Source organism: Colletotrichum higginsianum, chromosome 2 (assembly GCF_001672515.1).
Source record: "Colletotrichum higginsianum IMI 349063 chromosome 2, whole genome shotgun sequence".
NCBI classification, from domain to species: domain Eukaryota; kingdom Fungi; phylum Ascomycota; class Sordariomycetes; order Glomerellales; family Glomerellaceae; genus Colletotrichum; species Colletotrichum higginsianum.
In genome coordinates, this window is record NC_030955.1 from 1923917 (window position 1) to 1940654 (window position 16738).

Here is a 16738-nt window from a genome sequence, read left to right on the forward strand (position 1 = left end):
GGCCGGCGTCAGGTGGCCGCATATTCGGTTGGTTCTTATGTGTCAGATGAGTGCAGTACAGAGGCTGAGAGGTTTCAAACCGCCATATGTCTGGCGATCCCTGCACAAGTGCTGCGCAGGGGCGCGGCTTGTGTTTGCCGCATTGGACACTTACTGCCGTCTGTTCTCGTGTTGCGCGGGTCCGACTTGTCCAAGCTCTCTTGCTGCTGCATATGCGGGGAAGCCGACACAACGGTGAGAGCGCGATATAGGGCAGCAAGTAGTGAGCGTTTAATTCAGGAGACAAGGTGGTAGCCAAGTGGAAGGGGTATGCAATCGTTCTTCTCAGCTGGTGAGGTTGAATTCATTAACGACTGTGCACTTGCATCATTGTGCACCACTTTGGAAGATGATAACTTGGCGAGCTGACCTGATGGAATAATGCTATTAACGGGGAGGATGAGTCAACCACCGCCTGACGAAGTAAATTCGTCTACAGAGCCTAGATGCACTTAATGGGGTCCGAGCGCACGCTTCGAATGCACATACCCAGGTAAGTGGAAGAGTCAAGGGGACGTTGGGTCCTCGTCCCCTGGTCCACTCGACCCGAGATACCGATCGGCGGAAGGGTCGCGTCGACGGGAAGAACGAAAAAGACAAGTGGAAGAGGCCGTAATTCCAATTCTTTTTCTAAAAACAGAAAGAAAAAAAGGAATGTCGATGCTTGATTTCAAGTAGGAAAAGAAAAAGTATATAAGAAGAAATAACTTCACCGATAATGAAGAATTATGGAACGGCTCACTGTGCAAGGATAAGAAACAGATGAGTCGGCAATCAAGTATCCGTACGGAGTACTCTGTACGCAATACCCTCACAGCCCAGGCAGGCTTGGCTTGCAGATGAACGCTTCACTAAGAGCATATGCATGACTTGATGCAATACACCGTTCCAGGCTATGCGCCGTCACGTAATGTTCTGCAATCGAACCCACAAGGCCAAGCCACATTGGGCTGACTTGCGGACCCCTGTTCGGCCTGCTGCCAGGTTCCAACTGGCAACCAACCACTCGACTGGTCTCCCGTCCAAGCCGCCGCCGCACCTTCCTACTGAAACCTCCGTGTCAAGCTGGACACTCGAGAGCGCTTCGTCATCAGCGTCGCCATCACTCCGGCACGACGGCGTTTCTTTTCTTCGCAGACAACTCTCCAACTTTTGAAGAATTGGAAAGCCATTCACCATCTTGATCGTCGGAGACTCTCCGCTCGTGACGTCTGTCTTCGACTCAATCGCTCACCATCGTCGGTCCACTAGTCGTCATCAGGAGTCTTCGCGCCCAATCTCCCCAACCCGCCCGCTATGTATTCGAACTCGAACGCCTTCCTGGGTGGAAGTAGCCAACGGCCCGGCGCGCAGCAATATGGAAGCTCTTTCGGCATGGGAGGGCAGCAGCCGGGACAGCAGCAACAGCCGAGCCCGTTCGCTCCCCAGCCCACTGGCTTCGGCCAAGCGCCGTTGCAGCAGCAGTTCACTGGCTACCCGGGGATGCAGCAGCAACAGCAGCCGCTGTCGCAGCAACAGCAAACTCCTCAGCAGCTCCAGCCTCAGTTCACCGGATTCCCTGGTCAGGCTCAGCCTCAGCAAAGCTTCCAGACCGGCGCCCCCCCGATGCCTTCGATCCCCCCGCAGTTCCAATCGCAGTTCCAGCAGCAGCAACAGCAGCAACCCCAACAGACCGGTTTCCAACAGTCTCAGCCGACTGGTTTCCAGCAACCTCAGCCGACTGGCTTCCAGGGCCAGCAGCAGACGCCTGCTCCAGCCGCAGCTCCCATCAAACCTCAGGCCACGGGCTTCAGCCAGATGGCTGCTTCTTTCCGCACTGGAGGAACACCAAAGCCAGCTGGCAGACGTCCCAAGTCGGCGAACAAGATCCCCAACATTAGGTTGTCATTCATCACTGCCCAAGACCAGTCCAAGTTCGAGACCTTGTTCAAGTCTGCGGTCGGCGATGGCCCTGCCACCACTATGTCCGGAGACAAGGCTAGGGATCTGTTGATGCGGTCGCGTCTGGATGGTGATTCTCTTTCACACATTTGGTAAGTCTCGCGCTGAGCCTGGCAGCGATAGCCTATGCTGATGAATCATGCACAGGACCTTGTCGGATACCACTCGATCCGGAGAACTCCACTTCCCTGAATTCGCTTTGGCAATGTACCTGTGCAACTTGAAGCTTACCGGAAAGGCTCTGCCCTCCAGCTTGCCTGACAACGTCAAAAATGAAGTTTCCAGCATGGTGGACATTATTAATTTTAGCATTGCCGAGGACACCGGCCGGACCACCCCGGGCAGCAACGCGACCGGCAGGTCAAGCACTGAGCCTACGATTCACCAGCCTCAGCCTCAGGCCTCGAACTCCCAGCTGCTGCAAGCACAGATGACCGGCTTTCCTAGTCAGCAGCAGCAGGGCTTTGGACAAAACCAGGGTCTGCAGCCCCAGCAGACCGGATTCCCCGGCATCAACTCGCAACCCACGGGGATGAATCCGCAGCCTACAGGATACACAGGACCGCGACCGCCGATGCCTCCGATGCCCACCGGATATGGTAATAGCCTTACACCGGGAGGAGGGCCGATGGCCGCGCCCCTGAATGCGCAACCTACGGGTAGGCCTGGTCAGTGGGGCCTGGTGAACGCCCCAGCCACTGGCTTGCCCAACATCGACGCTCTGCAGGCTAGAATGATGCCACAGCAAGGCCGCGAGCAGCAAAACTTCACGACACAGGGTCTGCAAGGTAATGCTGTTATTCCCTGGGCGATTACCAAGGAGGAGAAGCAACGATATGACGCTCTTTTCAAGGCTTGGGACGGCCTTCACAAGGGCTTCATTGGTGGAGATGCCGCCATTGAAATCTTGGGGCAGAGTGGTCTGGAAAAGCCCGACCTGGAACGCGTCTGGACTCTTGCGGACAACGGTAACAAGGGCCGTCTGAATCTTGACGAATTTGCCGTCGCCATGCATTTGATCTACCGAAAGCTCAACGGCTACCCCCTTCCGAATCAACTACCTCCTGAGCTCGTGCCCCCTTCGACAAGAAACATCAATGAATCTATCGGCACTATCAGGTCCATGTTGAGTCAGGAGTCGGAGTTTCGAAACAAGTCTGGCGCCGCCCTGCTTCCTCAAAAGACCGGAGTTAGCTACATGAAGACCCATTCATTAAGGGGCACACCCGGTGGCCACGGCAGTGGGCGTAAAGATGCTACGGTTTTCAAGAACAACGACGAACAGGTGGGTTACAGGTCTAGCGCCCGCCGTCGTGTAGGCAACAACTCGCCCCGCCCCGAGTCACCTGCTTCTGCTTCGTCCGCCTACGATGATCTTGGTCTTGATCAGCTGAGGAAGAAGATACGAGAGAAGGAGGTGCTTCTTGACGCCATGGACTTTGCCGACGAGAAGAGCCTGGAAGAGGACGATGTCCTTGACCGTCGCGACCGTCGGGAGGCAGAGGAGCTGTACCGTCGCATTCGCCGCATTCAGGACGACATCGACGCGCACCCCGATGCTGCCCTGGCGACAGGTGACTCGGAGGCTGAGAGACGTGCGCTGAAGCGACAGCTGCAGACCCTTACAGACAAGGTCCCCGAGCTGGCCTCTGCGGTTCGCAAGACCGAGAAGGCTATCGCAGATGCAAGACTCGAACTCTTCAGACTCAAGGACGCGAAGGCCCACCCCAACAGCGCCACTACTATCGTTGGCACCGGACCCGGTGGCGCTGTCACCGAGTCTGACAGGTTGAAGGCTAGGGCTAAGGCCATGATGCAACAGCGCACCGCGGCTTTGACCGGCAAGAAGGTTGAGTCGGGCTTCGATGATGAGGCTCCCAAGCGCCTTGAGGAGGAGAACCTCAAAGTCAAGACCGAGAAGGAGAACAATGAGAGCATGGTGAAGGATGTGGAGGACTCCGTGCGTGATTTTGCTCGTGGTATTGAAGATAACCTGAAGGAAGGTACCACGTCCGCTACCAATGAGCACGAGAAGCGACGCTGGGAAGACGGTCTCGGTGTCGAGGATGAAGTCAGAGACTTCATTTTTGATCTCCAGCGTTCTAGCCGTGCCGCGCGTGTCCGATCTCAGGACCGGCGTGCTACCTCTTCATCTCGATCGCCTGCTACAGCTGCCCGAGCAGAGCCCGCCGCGGCCGCCCCGACTACTCGCAACGAGAGCCCCGCCCCCCCCTCACGTACTACCACTCCTGGTGGCTCGTACTCGTCGTATAAGACCCCTGAAGAGCGTGCTGCTTTTATCAAGCAACAGGCCGAGCAGCGCATGGCTGAGAGACTTGCCGCCTTGGGCATCAAGGCTCCCACCAAGCCTGGTGAGACAGCTGCCCAGAGAATGGAGCGTGAACGGGCTGAGCGGGCTGCCAAGCTTCGCCAAGCAGAGGAGGAGGATGAGCGTCGCGAGGCTGAGCGACAGGCACGACTTGCAGAAGAATCAGGTGCTCCGGCCCCAGCTGCGAAGAAGCCTCCCCCGCCGCCTTCGAGGAAGGCCGCTAAGAGTGACACTGCCGAGAAAGAGGCGTCCCGCAGGGCCGAAGATGATCAAACCGCCAGGCAAGTAGAAGAGGAGCGTCTTGCCAGAGAGCACGAGGAGCAGCAGCGTGCCACCCAGGAGTTGGAGTAAGTTCGCCACATGAATAACGGCTCGCTCACGGTCGTGTATTAACGAGTGTTCAGGGCCAACGCCAGAGAGCAGCAGGACGACCTGGAGAAGGAGCGACATGCTGCAGAGGCTCGACTCAAGGCGCTTGAAGAGCAAGTCAAGGCGGGCAAACTCAAGAAGGAAGAGGAGAAGCGCAAGAAAAAGGCAGCTCTTGCTGAGCAAAAGGAAAAGGAGTCTAAGCTTGCAGCCCAGAGAGCCGAAATCGAGGCGGCCCGACAGCGCGAGTTGGAGCTTCAGCGCCAGCTCGAGGCCATGAACGATGATGATGACAGCTCCTCAGATGACGAGGACGGTGTTGCTCAGATCACTCCTCAGGCGTCGACCCCTACGCAGGGCGGCAGCCAGATCAGCAGCCAGGAGCTCGAGAAGCAGCCTTCATCGCCGCCTGCAGTCCCGACCGTGGTCACGAGCCCTCCCACCGAGAACGAGAGCCGCAACCCGTACCATCGCATTCTCTCTCACTTTTCCGAGTCTACATCGGGCCCAAGCGAGCCTTCGGCGCCTGCTGCTGCCCCTCCGCCGCCGCCGGCACCGGCACCGGCAGCTGCGCAGTCAACTAATCCCTTCCACCGCATGGTACAAGAGAGCAAGGCCACGCCTGCGGCTGCTACTCCTCCGCCTCCCTCTGGCCCGTTCTCCCGCAAGCGTCCTGATGAGGACGATGACTGGGGCACGGATAAGGAGGAGGACGACGAAGACTCGGACGATGATGACCGGCCCGGCGGCAATAGTGCAGCGGCTTTGGCCTCTATCTTATTCGGTACTATGGGACCCCCTCGGCCACTGTCGGCTACCGGAGACAAGCCGACTTCCAACCCAGTCAGCCCGCGCATTGGCAGCGATGCATCCCCTTCATCCCCTCCCCCCCCTCCGCCTATGCCAGGCATCGGCGCCCCCCCTCCGCCCCCCGGCCCTGCGCCTGAGGCCCCGGCAGCCCCTCCCCCTCCGCCTATGCCAGCATCACCCGCCCCAGGCGGTCCTCCGCCGCCGCCGCCGCCGCCGCCGCCAGGTCTGGGCGCTCCGCCGCCACCGCCTCCGCCACCACCGGCGGGTGACGCACCTGCAGCCCCCCCACCAGGGGCCCGGCCATCAGGCCTGCTCGGTGAGATTCAGATGGGTAGAGCTCTGAAGAAGACCGAGACTCGCGACAAGAGCGGCGCTGCTACTGCAGGTCGCGTTTTGGATTAAGTGGTACAAGTCGATGCGGACAGGGGAGATCGGTTTTGTGTTAGGAGCAGGCAACATATGTCACCGAGGAGGAATAGCTCTGCTGGGACTTTCTTTTCCCCTCCCAGGCTTGGTTGGAAGCAGATTGCATTGGTCGCAGGTGGCAAAGAATGAGAAGGGGGAGGCGTGTCTATTTTCCAGTATCTGACCAAAGTTCCCTCTAGTAATGTTGCAAACCCCGAGTGTTTTTCGCTTCTGTAATAATGCTGGCCCGTTGTCCGACTGCGAGTCCGTTGTGTCAAACAAAGAATCCGAGCTGAGCAAACCCGGCATCGACCCTGAACAGGGTGCCTGGTGTTCCGTGGCATCAATCTGGTTGGCGCAGGTTATTTCTAGTGCTATTCCATTCCCGGCGCCGAAACGTCAATCGAAGGCGCATGGCTTGTTGCGCGGCGTGAGGGCTTGATCGCCTCTGCACGCAGGGCGCGGTGCGGCGCTGGCGCTGGCGCTGGCGCTGGCGTCCGTCTATGAAGGAGTGCGATTGCTACAGGTTTGGGATATGACGAGGGGCCAGACTTCCCTTCTTCCTGTCTTGTCGACCACGCGAGCGAGTTGATGGTGTCTTACTTTTCTTTGCTTATTGGAACTATGGATTTTCGGAAGAAGTGTTAGTTGGGTAGTGGTGATATGTTGCACATCACCCGGCCCATGACAGGCCTGTTAGCTGATGATCTCATGGTAAGGAAGGGAGACGACCTTGACAATTTTGGGCATGTTGTTGAATCGGATCGAGGATGTGCATGAGTGCGGTGCAGTCTCTTGCTCAGCTGGATCTACTTTAGAAACTCCATGAGCCCACGTTGTCGACATCCCCTTGGCGGCTGGATTAGCTGGCCGATCTCTTGCGCGAGCGCTGTTGTGTTACGAGAGACAGGATGTCAAACTAATGTAGGCACGATGCGAGGGAATGATCGATGGGTGATATGAATATGCACGCCCCCCTCTAGCTTCGAGGACAGAGCGGCGGCAGCAGCAACAGCAGCAGAAGCAGGCCGATTTCCAACAAGAAGCTCAACTATCAAGACTAGGATGCAGCATCCGCCTCCAGGAAAGCTCGACTACATGGAGAGGAGGGTGTGGATCTACGGGTCCTGCGAAGGCGGAGAGGAGCTTCACAGGCCGAGCACGACAATTCCTGCAGGGCAGGTTGGGAGGGACGTGCTTTGCAGCGCCTATCGTTCTCTCTTCCTCTCTCCCCCTCTCTCGTGACCGGATCCAGCCTGTCATGGGCGAGGAGCAAACGACACTACGGCGCGATGAAACAGATGCACGGGCAACGGCCACCGGTGGTGGGAAAGACTTGGGGTCGTGGGCTATCTACTATCTACCCTGAGCTTCAGCTTCCCAGCCTCCAGATTTCCGTTTCCTTCATCTATTCGAGGAAACGGTAGTAGGATGCTCTGCCCGGAGGATTGATGTCTCGGTCCTGCGAGTCTGTGCGGTTGCATGCTACGAGGGCCGATGGGTTCCGGGGTGGTGTCTGGAAGGAGCTCCGAAGTTTCTCTCCAAGGCGAAGGAACAAGTGATGTATTTGGAGACTTTATTTTTGGTCCCAATAGCCAAAGTGACCGAACAGTATCGGCCTGTCATTGGGGGGGGAGGGGGGGGGATGGGATGATGCAACAAATGTCCAGAGGTCTTGCAATGGGTCGGCGATCTGATGTTAAACCAATGCCTCCAGTATGCTTCCTTTTTCTCTTGTGGATGTGGTTTTCCGGCGAGCAAAAAAAAAGATTGCAGTTTTGCCCCACTGGCCAGTTCAGCTGTTCACAACTCCCGTACGTAGACCAAGGCATAAACTTACTTTGGGAGGAAATCAAGGTCGAGGGTGGGGGAAAGCAAATGAGACGGAAAATGCGGTGTCCCATTGTTGGCAAGACGGGAATGAGGGCCATGAGGCATTGGGCATCCAGAGAGGCCAATTTTGGCTGTCAATGCTCCCTTCTAGGATGTCGAGGATCACAGACTCAACGTGTGATCGGTAAACGAACGGACGGCGACAACGGGCGTGTGCTCGAGGCGGCCAAAGCTTTGTTCGACCGCCTTGACCTTTAGCCTCTTTCGAGAAGGACAGCTTGCCGGGGTTGTTAGGCCACTGGGGACCTTGACATGGGGTTTCTCTGCTTTGGAGATGATCAAGTAAGGCAGGATCAGGCCACGGGCTGCCTGGTGCTCTGGGGATGTCATGCGCTAAGGGAGAGACGATAAGCCTCAAGGTAGACGGGTGGGATGAGGATGGGATGGGATGGGAATTTACCATGGTCAATGGGAGAAGGGTCGGCACTTCGGGCGGGTATATCTAAAATGGCACTATTAATATCAGGGGGAAAAAACAGGGATGCCCGCGCCTGGCCTGGGGTACCAGCAAGAAGCGTAACAATCTGTGACTCGCGAGGAAACACAAGAGTATTGGAAAGAGAGAAACAGAGGGACAGAGAGCGCGATGGGTACAGTAGTGTGCTGCAACGGCATGCGGGTTTATGGCCCGCGGCTGTTTGCGCATTGAGCATTGAGAGGGGTTCCATCAACTCCATCAACTGTGTGAGCTGGCAGTTGGCCAGGCCCGGGGGGTCGTGGCCAGAGAGAGGATGAAGGTTTAACACTCTCTGGTCTGTCCCGCGTCTCTGGGCGTTCCCAGTGTCAGGGAAGTCGCGACGAAAATTTGATCGCGGGAGCGAATACCGCAAGCTCATCTCGATGATGGATCAAACAGATACTTCCCCCTTGGTTTTACCCCCCTTGCTACGCAAGAATTGAGAAGGGCACGAGGGAAAAGAGGATGCCCAAAACGGAGACGACGGTCGAGCTAGATGCGTTGTCAATGATGTGCGAGATGGGATATCTCCCGTTGGAAGATTTGCACCTTATGCGCAGATCGACTGACAGGGGATGACGACTAGGCTGAACCTTGGATGAGGCGAGAGAAATGTGTGCATAGTGCAGGTATCCGCACGGCACTGTAGACAGTTACCCGACGCCCCATCAGTGTCTTGTGAAGGAGATGCGCAGAATTGGAGGTGGGAATTCACATGGGAAAGGACGCCCGCGAGGTACCGGACGAGCTTGCAGAGAGAGGGGGAATGATGGCAACAGAGAACATCGAGCAGACCAATGCCCGGTGGGGAGGATGGACCAGCCCGGACCCTGTAAGGTCTTACACTACGGACACATAGCCTACCTAACTAGGTACCGCAGTACTGTACAAATAGGTCTCCATGCACCACTGGGTGAAAATGTTGCGCTTGCGACTGGCGAGGAACGCCTTGCGCTCGTGAAGTTGTACGCACTCTCACTTGCAGCAGATACGTACCGTCTGGACTGGGAAGCGGCTTCGACTTTGAGATGGTGTGGTGTGGTGGGGCTAGTGGGAGGAACGGCTAGGAACTTGGGAGTTGGTCCCAATTCTCGTTGAAACATTGTCAGCCCGTGGGGCCAATGGGACGACTGAAAGTGGAAACGGTTTGATTTGGCATCACGAGCCGGGGGCGCGACCAGGCACGGGCGAATTCACGAGGTTTCTGTTCTGGAAGGGCAGATTGAGTAGCAGGAATCATGTGTGAAGGGATTGGCGAGGATGGGGATGATGTCACGGATGAGAGTGAGCGACCGGGGGAGGGGATTCCGTCCTCGGTAAACTCGCTTCGTTCGTGCTGTGTCTGTAGCATCGTCTTTTAATTTTAATCGGAAGGGTTACGGGCACTTTTGGCACATCGGTCTCAGATGCCGTGTTCGATGAGATAACTTCACGGCGTAGACGGTTTGAAGCTCAGCGGGTTTGCATGCATCATGACTAGTGTCAGATGCCTCTCAACTTGTACCCCAATGGCCTGTTGTGCCTGTCAGGATAGACCGTCAATGATGGGATGTTGTCTCAACTTGTGAGACCCTTTCCCCGTACCTGGCGGTCACTGACCTTTCTGAACCCCAAGGTTTCGGGCCAAGTGGCGAGTGGAGATGCGCATGTCGTAGCAAACGAGTCGTCACCATTGGTGCTTGCAGCCTGGAGAGCTGCCTTTGCTACGGTACACCTATTCGGAGACAAGAGTTTAAGAGGGTTCCAGGAGCCTCGATCCTAAATGGCTGATGGCTCGTTTACTTGTGATTGATAGACATTTTGGATGAGTCGGCCACTGTCCGTTCGTCCACGCGCGTTCAGGACGACGTAGACCTTTCGAAGGTGGCATGCTAATTCGTCACGGCTCACCTTCCAACAATGCGCGAGAAACCCTATGGGAGGATCCATCGGTCTACCTTCCACGAGCGGCACCAATGACTCTTAGCAGCTCCCTGCATGAAGGCTCGAGCCTCTAGTGTAGTTGATACCCCCTTCTCTTATTTTCCATCCATCTTTCCCGTTTATTCTTGCGACTTGGATAAATCGGGGACCGTGGATGGCGTCTCCAGCAAAACCCAGTTTCGAGAAGTCCGGCCTAGGATCCCCTCCTTTAAACTACCGGGATTACAGGATAATCAGGATAGTCTGATAACCATGCACTCACTTCAATGCACTACACGAACACTTGCGATGTCACGATGCGCAAGATCCTTTCCCCGGCCTGAGCCCGGCCAAGTCTCAGCCAGCTGGTAGCAACTCCCACCGTCTGGCCCAGCAGAGCTCAGTGACGAGATATGCACTCGTACGGAATGGACGAGCGCACTCACAGTTCGCCTCGTACCAACATCGGCAAGGCAGAGTGAGACGGCAGCCACATTCCGTACCTGACGATCTGGCCAGCTCAGGGCAGGGTCTTGACTCTTGAGATCTAGTCTCGTCTCACCACGGGGATAATCGTCGCAAGACATTTCTTCTCAAATACAGCACCTTGCTGGAAGAGGGGGGAGAGGAGGGGCGGGCTGCTAGAAAATTTTTGCTTACCGATGTTAGTCTGACAAAAAAAGAAAAGAGGGAGAGTAAAAGAAAAAAGAAGATAGGATGAAGAGAGAGGAGCATTCTGTCCAGCCCTTCAGCGGTTATCCGTGGTTTCCCATCTGCAAATTGGTCGGGAGAGCCCAGCCCAGTTTCATCGGACGAACCACAACAGCCAATGGCAGAGCTTCCCCACACAGCACAGCGCTTTTGATTGGTGAGTAGAAGACGCGTTTGTTGTTCTTTCCCAATTCGGCGAGACGCGCTGCCTACGCGCTGACTTCATTCCTTGAGTTCTTGACCCAATCAACCGCAGCCGCACACAACCGCACACAAGGCCATCAAAGGAAGACCAGGCGAGGGACGCCACACAACACAAGGAGCGCAACCTCGTCGCAGAGCGAGACATTGAGCTCGCAAACCCGCAAGCCCTCGCACAACGCACACAACCAACAGCTTTCGCCTGATGAATTTTCGCCTCTGTCTCCTCTCAGATAGGAAAGCCAAGCACTGTTACGGGTGCAGATCAGCCGAAGGACGGCAGTTCTGAGGCGCTTAGCCGTGCAACCACCACCGTGACTGAATTAGTACGAGGCCATTGTCCAGAGGGAAGCAGCGGTTTCCATCGTGTCCTGCTCCTACCTCTGCTTGGCTCTGGGCAACCGCCTACCGGACTCGGTTTTTCTCGACCTTCCTTGACACCCGTTGGTTTCGAGACGGACCCGGACCAACGCCCGCCACAATGCGGACTGCATGAGGTGAAATCAGGAGTTGCGATATCTCAATTATAACTTGCATCATTCCTCCATACCATCCATCCACAGCTAGTCCCCCCCCCCCCCCCCCCCCCCCCCCCCCCCCCCAGCAGAGCCCTGCATGCAGCAGCAGCAGCATTATCATCCACTGTCCGCCGAGCTACGTCCACGGTCTCCAGCTGTCATCTCCAGCAATCACCCTTGAGGACGTCTGGGAGCAGGGGACCTTGGGGAGCACGACCGGTGGGTTTGGTTTGATGGCGCATGTGTGTGCGGGTGTGTGTGGCCAACAGTGGTAGACAGCACAAACGTCGCCCACAAGATTCTGTCGGAAGAGAGACACCAGGCAAAGCCAAAAGAGGAGACCGTACTGCGAAGCCTGCGGCGGCCCACTCGGACTACGGACTCTCGCATGAACTGTAAAACCTGCTTGCATACAGTACGTGCATAGCATAGCCTTCCCGTCCTGTCGCTGACCTCTGCCCATTCGCATTTCGTACAATTGTCGTCACCTCTTTCTCTCTCTCTCACTCTCGCTCCTCTGCCGGACGTAACCGCACGTACCACCCCCTTCCCTCCCCACTGCACCTGAGCTTGACAGGCCTGGCCCTGGGAGCCTCGACTCCCTCTGAACTTGTCTTTTCTGACTTCGACCTGAACTGGATGGAGCCGAACGAAAGTCTGTTCGACTACTCGGACGACTTGGGGTTCGACTGATCAACCGACCGGCGGGCTGGCTGGCCCTCTCTTTCGATTGCGCGGCCCAAGCAAACGCGCAGAGTCGAACGCAAATCCTCGCCTTACAGGAACCAACGGTCCAGGGCACCGACCCCAGATACGGGACGGGTTCCGGTAGTGTGCGCAGCGCATCACCGTCTCGTCCGTCCGTTCGTAGCTCCCTCTTTCCATCTCCCTGATCTTTGATCTCTCTGATCGCTGTCTCCGGTGCTCGACCGGCAGTCCAACTCTGAACCTCGACCTTTCGTTCGGGACGGCGTGTTCCATTAAACGGCCGACGCTCTTCGTGTCCATCCTTCTCCCGCGTCCGCGCCCTCACCCGCGCATCCTATCTCTCCCCATCATCCATGCTTGGTATGCCACCGCACCCCGGCCGATATCAAGCACATTCGCGCACACCACACACACCATTACACTCCCTGCGTCTAACCAGACTACGAAGTTCGTCTGTTCGTACACTACACACCCTTGCTGCCACCTTCGGCGTACCCTAGCCTGGTCAGTCGTGTCACAGCCCACGCTCCTCTCGTCCAATCGCCCATTCCTCCCGTGCTCCAGAGGCCCCACCAGGCATCTCTGGGCTTGCTGAGCTGGCCGCCCACCTCTTCAAAGACATCCCGGTCCTCTCCACTCGCCTTGGCTGAAATCAATCCATCCATCTTCTGCCGCCGACTCCCACGCTACGACTACTTTGTCACTTTGCTACTTTACTACTTCCACCACGACTCACTTCACTTGCTCCTCCTCCTCACAGTCCGTTTGCCGCTGCCGCTTGCCCGCTCTCGCCTATTACATCTAGCCTACCCTCCTCTCCCTCGCGTGGTATTGTGCCTGGTATCCCCTCTTTTCTTTTCACCTTTCCGCAGCCATAAGCCGTATCTCGCCCACGCTCGCGCACACACACCTTCGCCACGCACGTCGTTCGGCTTTGCATGGCATCGTGCCCTTTCAACCTTCAACTCTGTCGCTTCACTCACAAACCTGTCTTCGTCCAACTCATCGCCTTGTGTCCCGTGTCAAGGTCGCGATTTGTCGCTGCACTTGGAAATCTGACCGCCAAAAGGCCCCCTTGCATTCGCGACCCACCGGTCATTTCCAGAGTCTAGACCCGACCAAGGTGAGCCATGAATCTCCTCACTTATCCTCCTCCCTTCAATCATGCGAAACCCCGTTTGGGCTCTTAAGCCTTGGAACCCGGGCCCCGCCGGGTCAAGAGAGTCGAGTCCACGCCGGCAACTACTTATCTAACCTTGTGCCTTGCGGCTTGCTGACATGCCCTCCCGCTCACAGCCCGCTGCTTCCCGCAAACCCGACTGGTTCCCGTCATAGAAGACATCAAGCAGCTTCGACGGCCGTCATGGCCAAACCACCACGCTTCGCCGGCTCCCACGAGCCTTTGCAAATCTATCAGGACGACTTCTTTGAGAACTCGACGGCCATGATCAACCACGCACCCATGCCTGCCGTTTCCAAACCCCCGAGGAGACCACTCGGCGCAACGAACAATAACAACGTCGTCCTTAATCCCCCAATGCTCGCATCCGACCGACACTCGCCCTTGAAGGCATTGTCAGGCAACTCAAAATCGCCCCTCGCCCCGCTCAGGTCGCAGGGCAGCAAGTTGAACATGGTCCCAATGGCGCCGCCATCGGCACACTGCCAGAACACCGATTCGCTGCACAAAAAGCCCTACTTGTCCAAGTTCAAAACTGTCGCGCAAAAACCTCCTTCCGTGGAGCTTAATGCCGGTTTCGGGAAAGAAAACGTCCACCCACAGCTGTACCCCGCGCCGCCGCCAGCGACGATCAATTTCGACCAGTTCTACATGCACAAAGGCCCGGGCAAGCGCACGTTGATGGAGGCAGCCCCAATCAAGGAATCGAGACCGCTGAAGAAAGTAAAAGCCCAAGAGTCGGGTCTGCCGCCGCACGATTCTTTCCCTCCTATTGTCGACGATGGCGCGAAACCGGGACACAGCTACGCGACTCTGATCGGGATGGCCATCCTTCGATCACCACAACGGCGTTTGACCCTCGCCCAGATCTACAAGTGGATTTCTGACACGTACTCGTTCTACAAGGCAGAGGAATCGGGTTGGCAGAACAGCATTCGACACAACCTCAGCCTTCACAAGGCCTTTATCAAGGTGGAGCGGCCAAAGGACGACCCTGGCAAGGGCAACTACTGGACTATTCAGGAAGGCATGGAGCAGCAGTTCATGAAGGACAAGCCGGCGAGAAAGATAGCCACCACTGCCGAGAACGTGCCCGTCATGTCGACCCGTATGGAACCCTCGAGACCGGCCAACATGCCTATCCAAGAGCCGACCCTTCCGCCTCCCGCGCCAATCAAGCAAGCGCCCCTGCCGCCGCTGCCTACTTCACAGGCCACAGTTGCTGTTGAGTTTTCGTCCGATGCCACCATCCCTGTCTCGGACTCGGCCGCGCCTGAGGACGGACAAGACAAGCTGGACCACGACTGCTCACCTCTGCCTCCCACGATGCACTCTTCACCGCCAATTCCACGGCACATGGAGCCCCGCAGTCGCACGCCTCCTCCGCCCGGGCGCGGTCCTGTCTCTTCGATTACGAGATCGCACAAGAGAAAATTCGCATCAATGGACGACAGCGGTTACATCTCGTCCCTCGAGTCGTCAGCTCTTCGGCCACAGAAGACGGGCATTCTCACTTCCGAAGCCGACCGTCCTAGGAAGCGCAGTCGCGCAGGCAGGGCCGAGGATGAGATTGCTCGCTTGCGCGCGTCGTCTTACGATAGCCCTAGCAAGGGTCGGTCGTACAACGCGTTTGCCCCACCGTCGTCGTCGCCGCTCCGCCAACAGGGTCAGATGCTGCCACCGCTTACACCCGCCATGAAGCTGAAGCCACCTACGAAGGCCCCACCGTCTGCGTCGCCCAACACCAACTTGCGAATGCATCGCGAAAATGTGCGACAGATGCTTCAGTCTCCAATTCGCAAGATGGCCGGCGCTGGTGACGGCAGCGCCCCGTGGAGCCCGGCCTTCAACTTGGACGAGAGCGTCTACAACTATAACCTCATGACCACTAACGATTTCGACATCTTCCAAGACTACGACAATGACTTCTTTGATGGCTTGCCTCAAGATTCCCCCTCCAAAAAGTCTGGTGGTAAACGACCGCGCCCCGAGCGTACGCACTCGGCTAATGCCTTGACTGATTCCAACGACTCTGGCCAAGGCAACAAGTCGGCGCTTTCGACGCCCTTTTTGAAGGCGCCCGCGCAATCCAATGCCTTGTGGGAGACCCCCAGCAAGGTTTTTGACGGACTCTCTTCCCCAATAAAGCCTAACGACGGCGCTTCTCAATGGAGGTTCCCTTCGCCCACCAAGATCTCTGGGTCGTTTTACGAAGTGGCAGCCGAAGGCGACTGGCCTGCCTTCTCCTTCGACACCGCCGACTTCCTGGGGGGAGGAGAGCCTACCGAATACTCCGGTCTCGACATTCTGCAAGGTTTCGAGAAGATCGGCTCTGGCTCACAAACCAAGGCTTCGGGTTCCAAACCCGGCAAGCCCGCATTTGGACGGAGTTACACCTCGCAATTCTAATCTCATCTCAAGATGAGACCATTCCGTCTCATTGGCGCTGAGACATGACGACCGTTACGATGTATGAACGTACTTTACTGGCATGACGTCCTCGATGCTGAGGCATTCGCGCGACTGTTTCGACCCACACGACAATGGAGCGGGAACCAAAAGAACTTTGGGCGGGTTTGACTTTAAAGACTAATGTCTGATACGGGCTTCGAGGCTTTCACAACTCTCTTGTCCATGATTGTTTGCTTTATGATAATGAACAAAGCAGCGCACATACTGTCCGGCTATTTGGCGTGGAGGAACATCATTTCAGGGGCATGAAGGGGGGAAGAAGGAAGACATTATATTATGTTTTGTGTTCTCTGCCTAGCTCCGTAGGGTCTTGGCTCCGGGGCAAGCTTCTCTCCCCCTTCCCATGGGTATGGCAGGATTTCTGATTTCATTGTTGTTGTTTTTTGCTCAGGCTAGAACGGCCTTTTGGCTGTAGTGTGTATAGGAAAACACAGGTTGGATGCGCGGCTGTAGCAGAACACGTATCTGGCGGCTTGCTGAGTATATTGGTAGTGATCAATTCTAGTACTGGAACACACGCACGCGCATACTTTGCAGACTCGGAAACGTTGTGACATGAAGAGCTGGCCTCACTCAACACGTATCCCTCAGCCCATGTTCAGTCGGCTTTTGCTTCGTCATACGGCATGCCTGTCCAAGACTGACAGGAGTCCCTGAGCTCCGATCTTGGATCATCTCCGCTGTGCATAAACTTGTGGTCTAGGTCTAGCCACTCAGTTGGAAACGGGTATCATATTGACATGCTCTCTAAATCCTCAATGCCTAACGTCATCTATGCCTTCGTATGAATCTGTCGCCTTGTCCAG

At 56.5% G+C, this 16738-nt stretch overlaps 2 protein-coding genes across 2 annotated transcripts; both read left to right on the forward strand.

The window, feature by feature from the left end:
- Window positions 1-1335: 1335 nt before the first annotated feature.
- CH63R_02338 (Polya nuclease) lies at window positions 1336-5887 on the forward strand (the record flags this gene model as incomplete). Its single annotated transcript, XM_018297313.1, has 3 exons — window positions 1336-2072; window positions 2128-4656; window positions 4714-5887. The coding sequence occupies 3 exons, from the start codon at window positions 1336-1338 to the stop codon at window positions 5885-5887; spliced, it is 4440 nt and encodes a 1479-aa protein (XP_018162129.1).
- A 7756-nt stretch (window positions 5888-13643) lies between these two features.
- Window positions 13644-15869, forward strand: CH63R_02339 (Fork head domain-containing protein; the record flags this gene model as incomplete). Its single annotated transcript, XM_018297314.1, has 1 exon — window positions 13644-15869. One exon carries the CDS (start codon window positions 13644-13646, stop codon window positions 15867-15869), a length of 2226 nt encoding a protein of 741 aa, XP_018162130.1.
- Window positions 15870-16738: the final 869 nt, after the last annotated feature.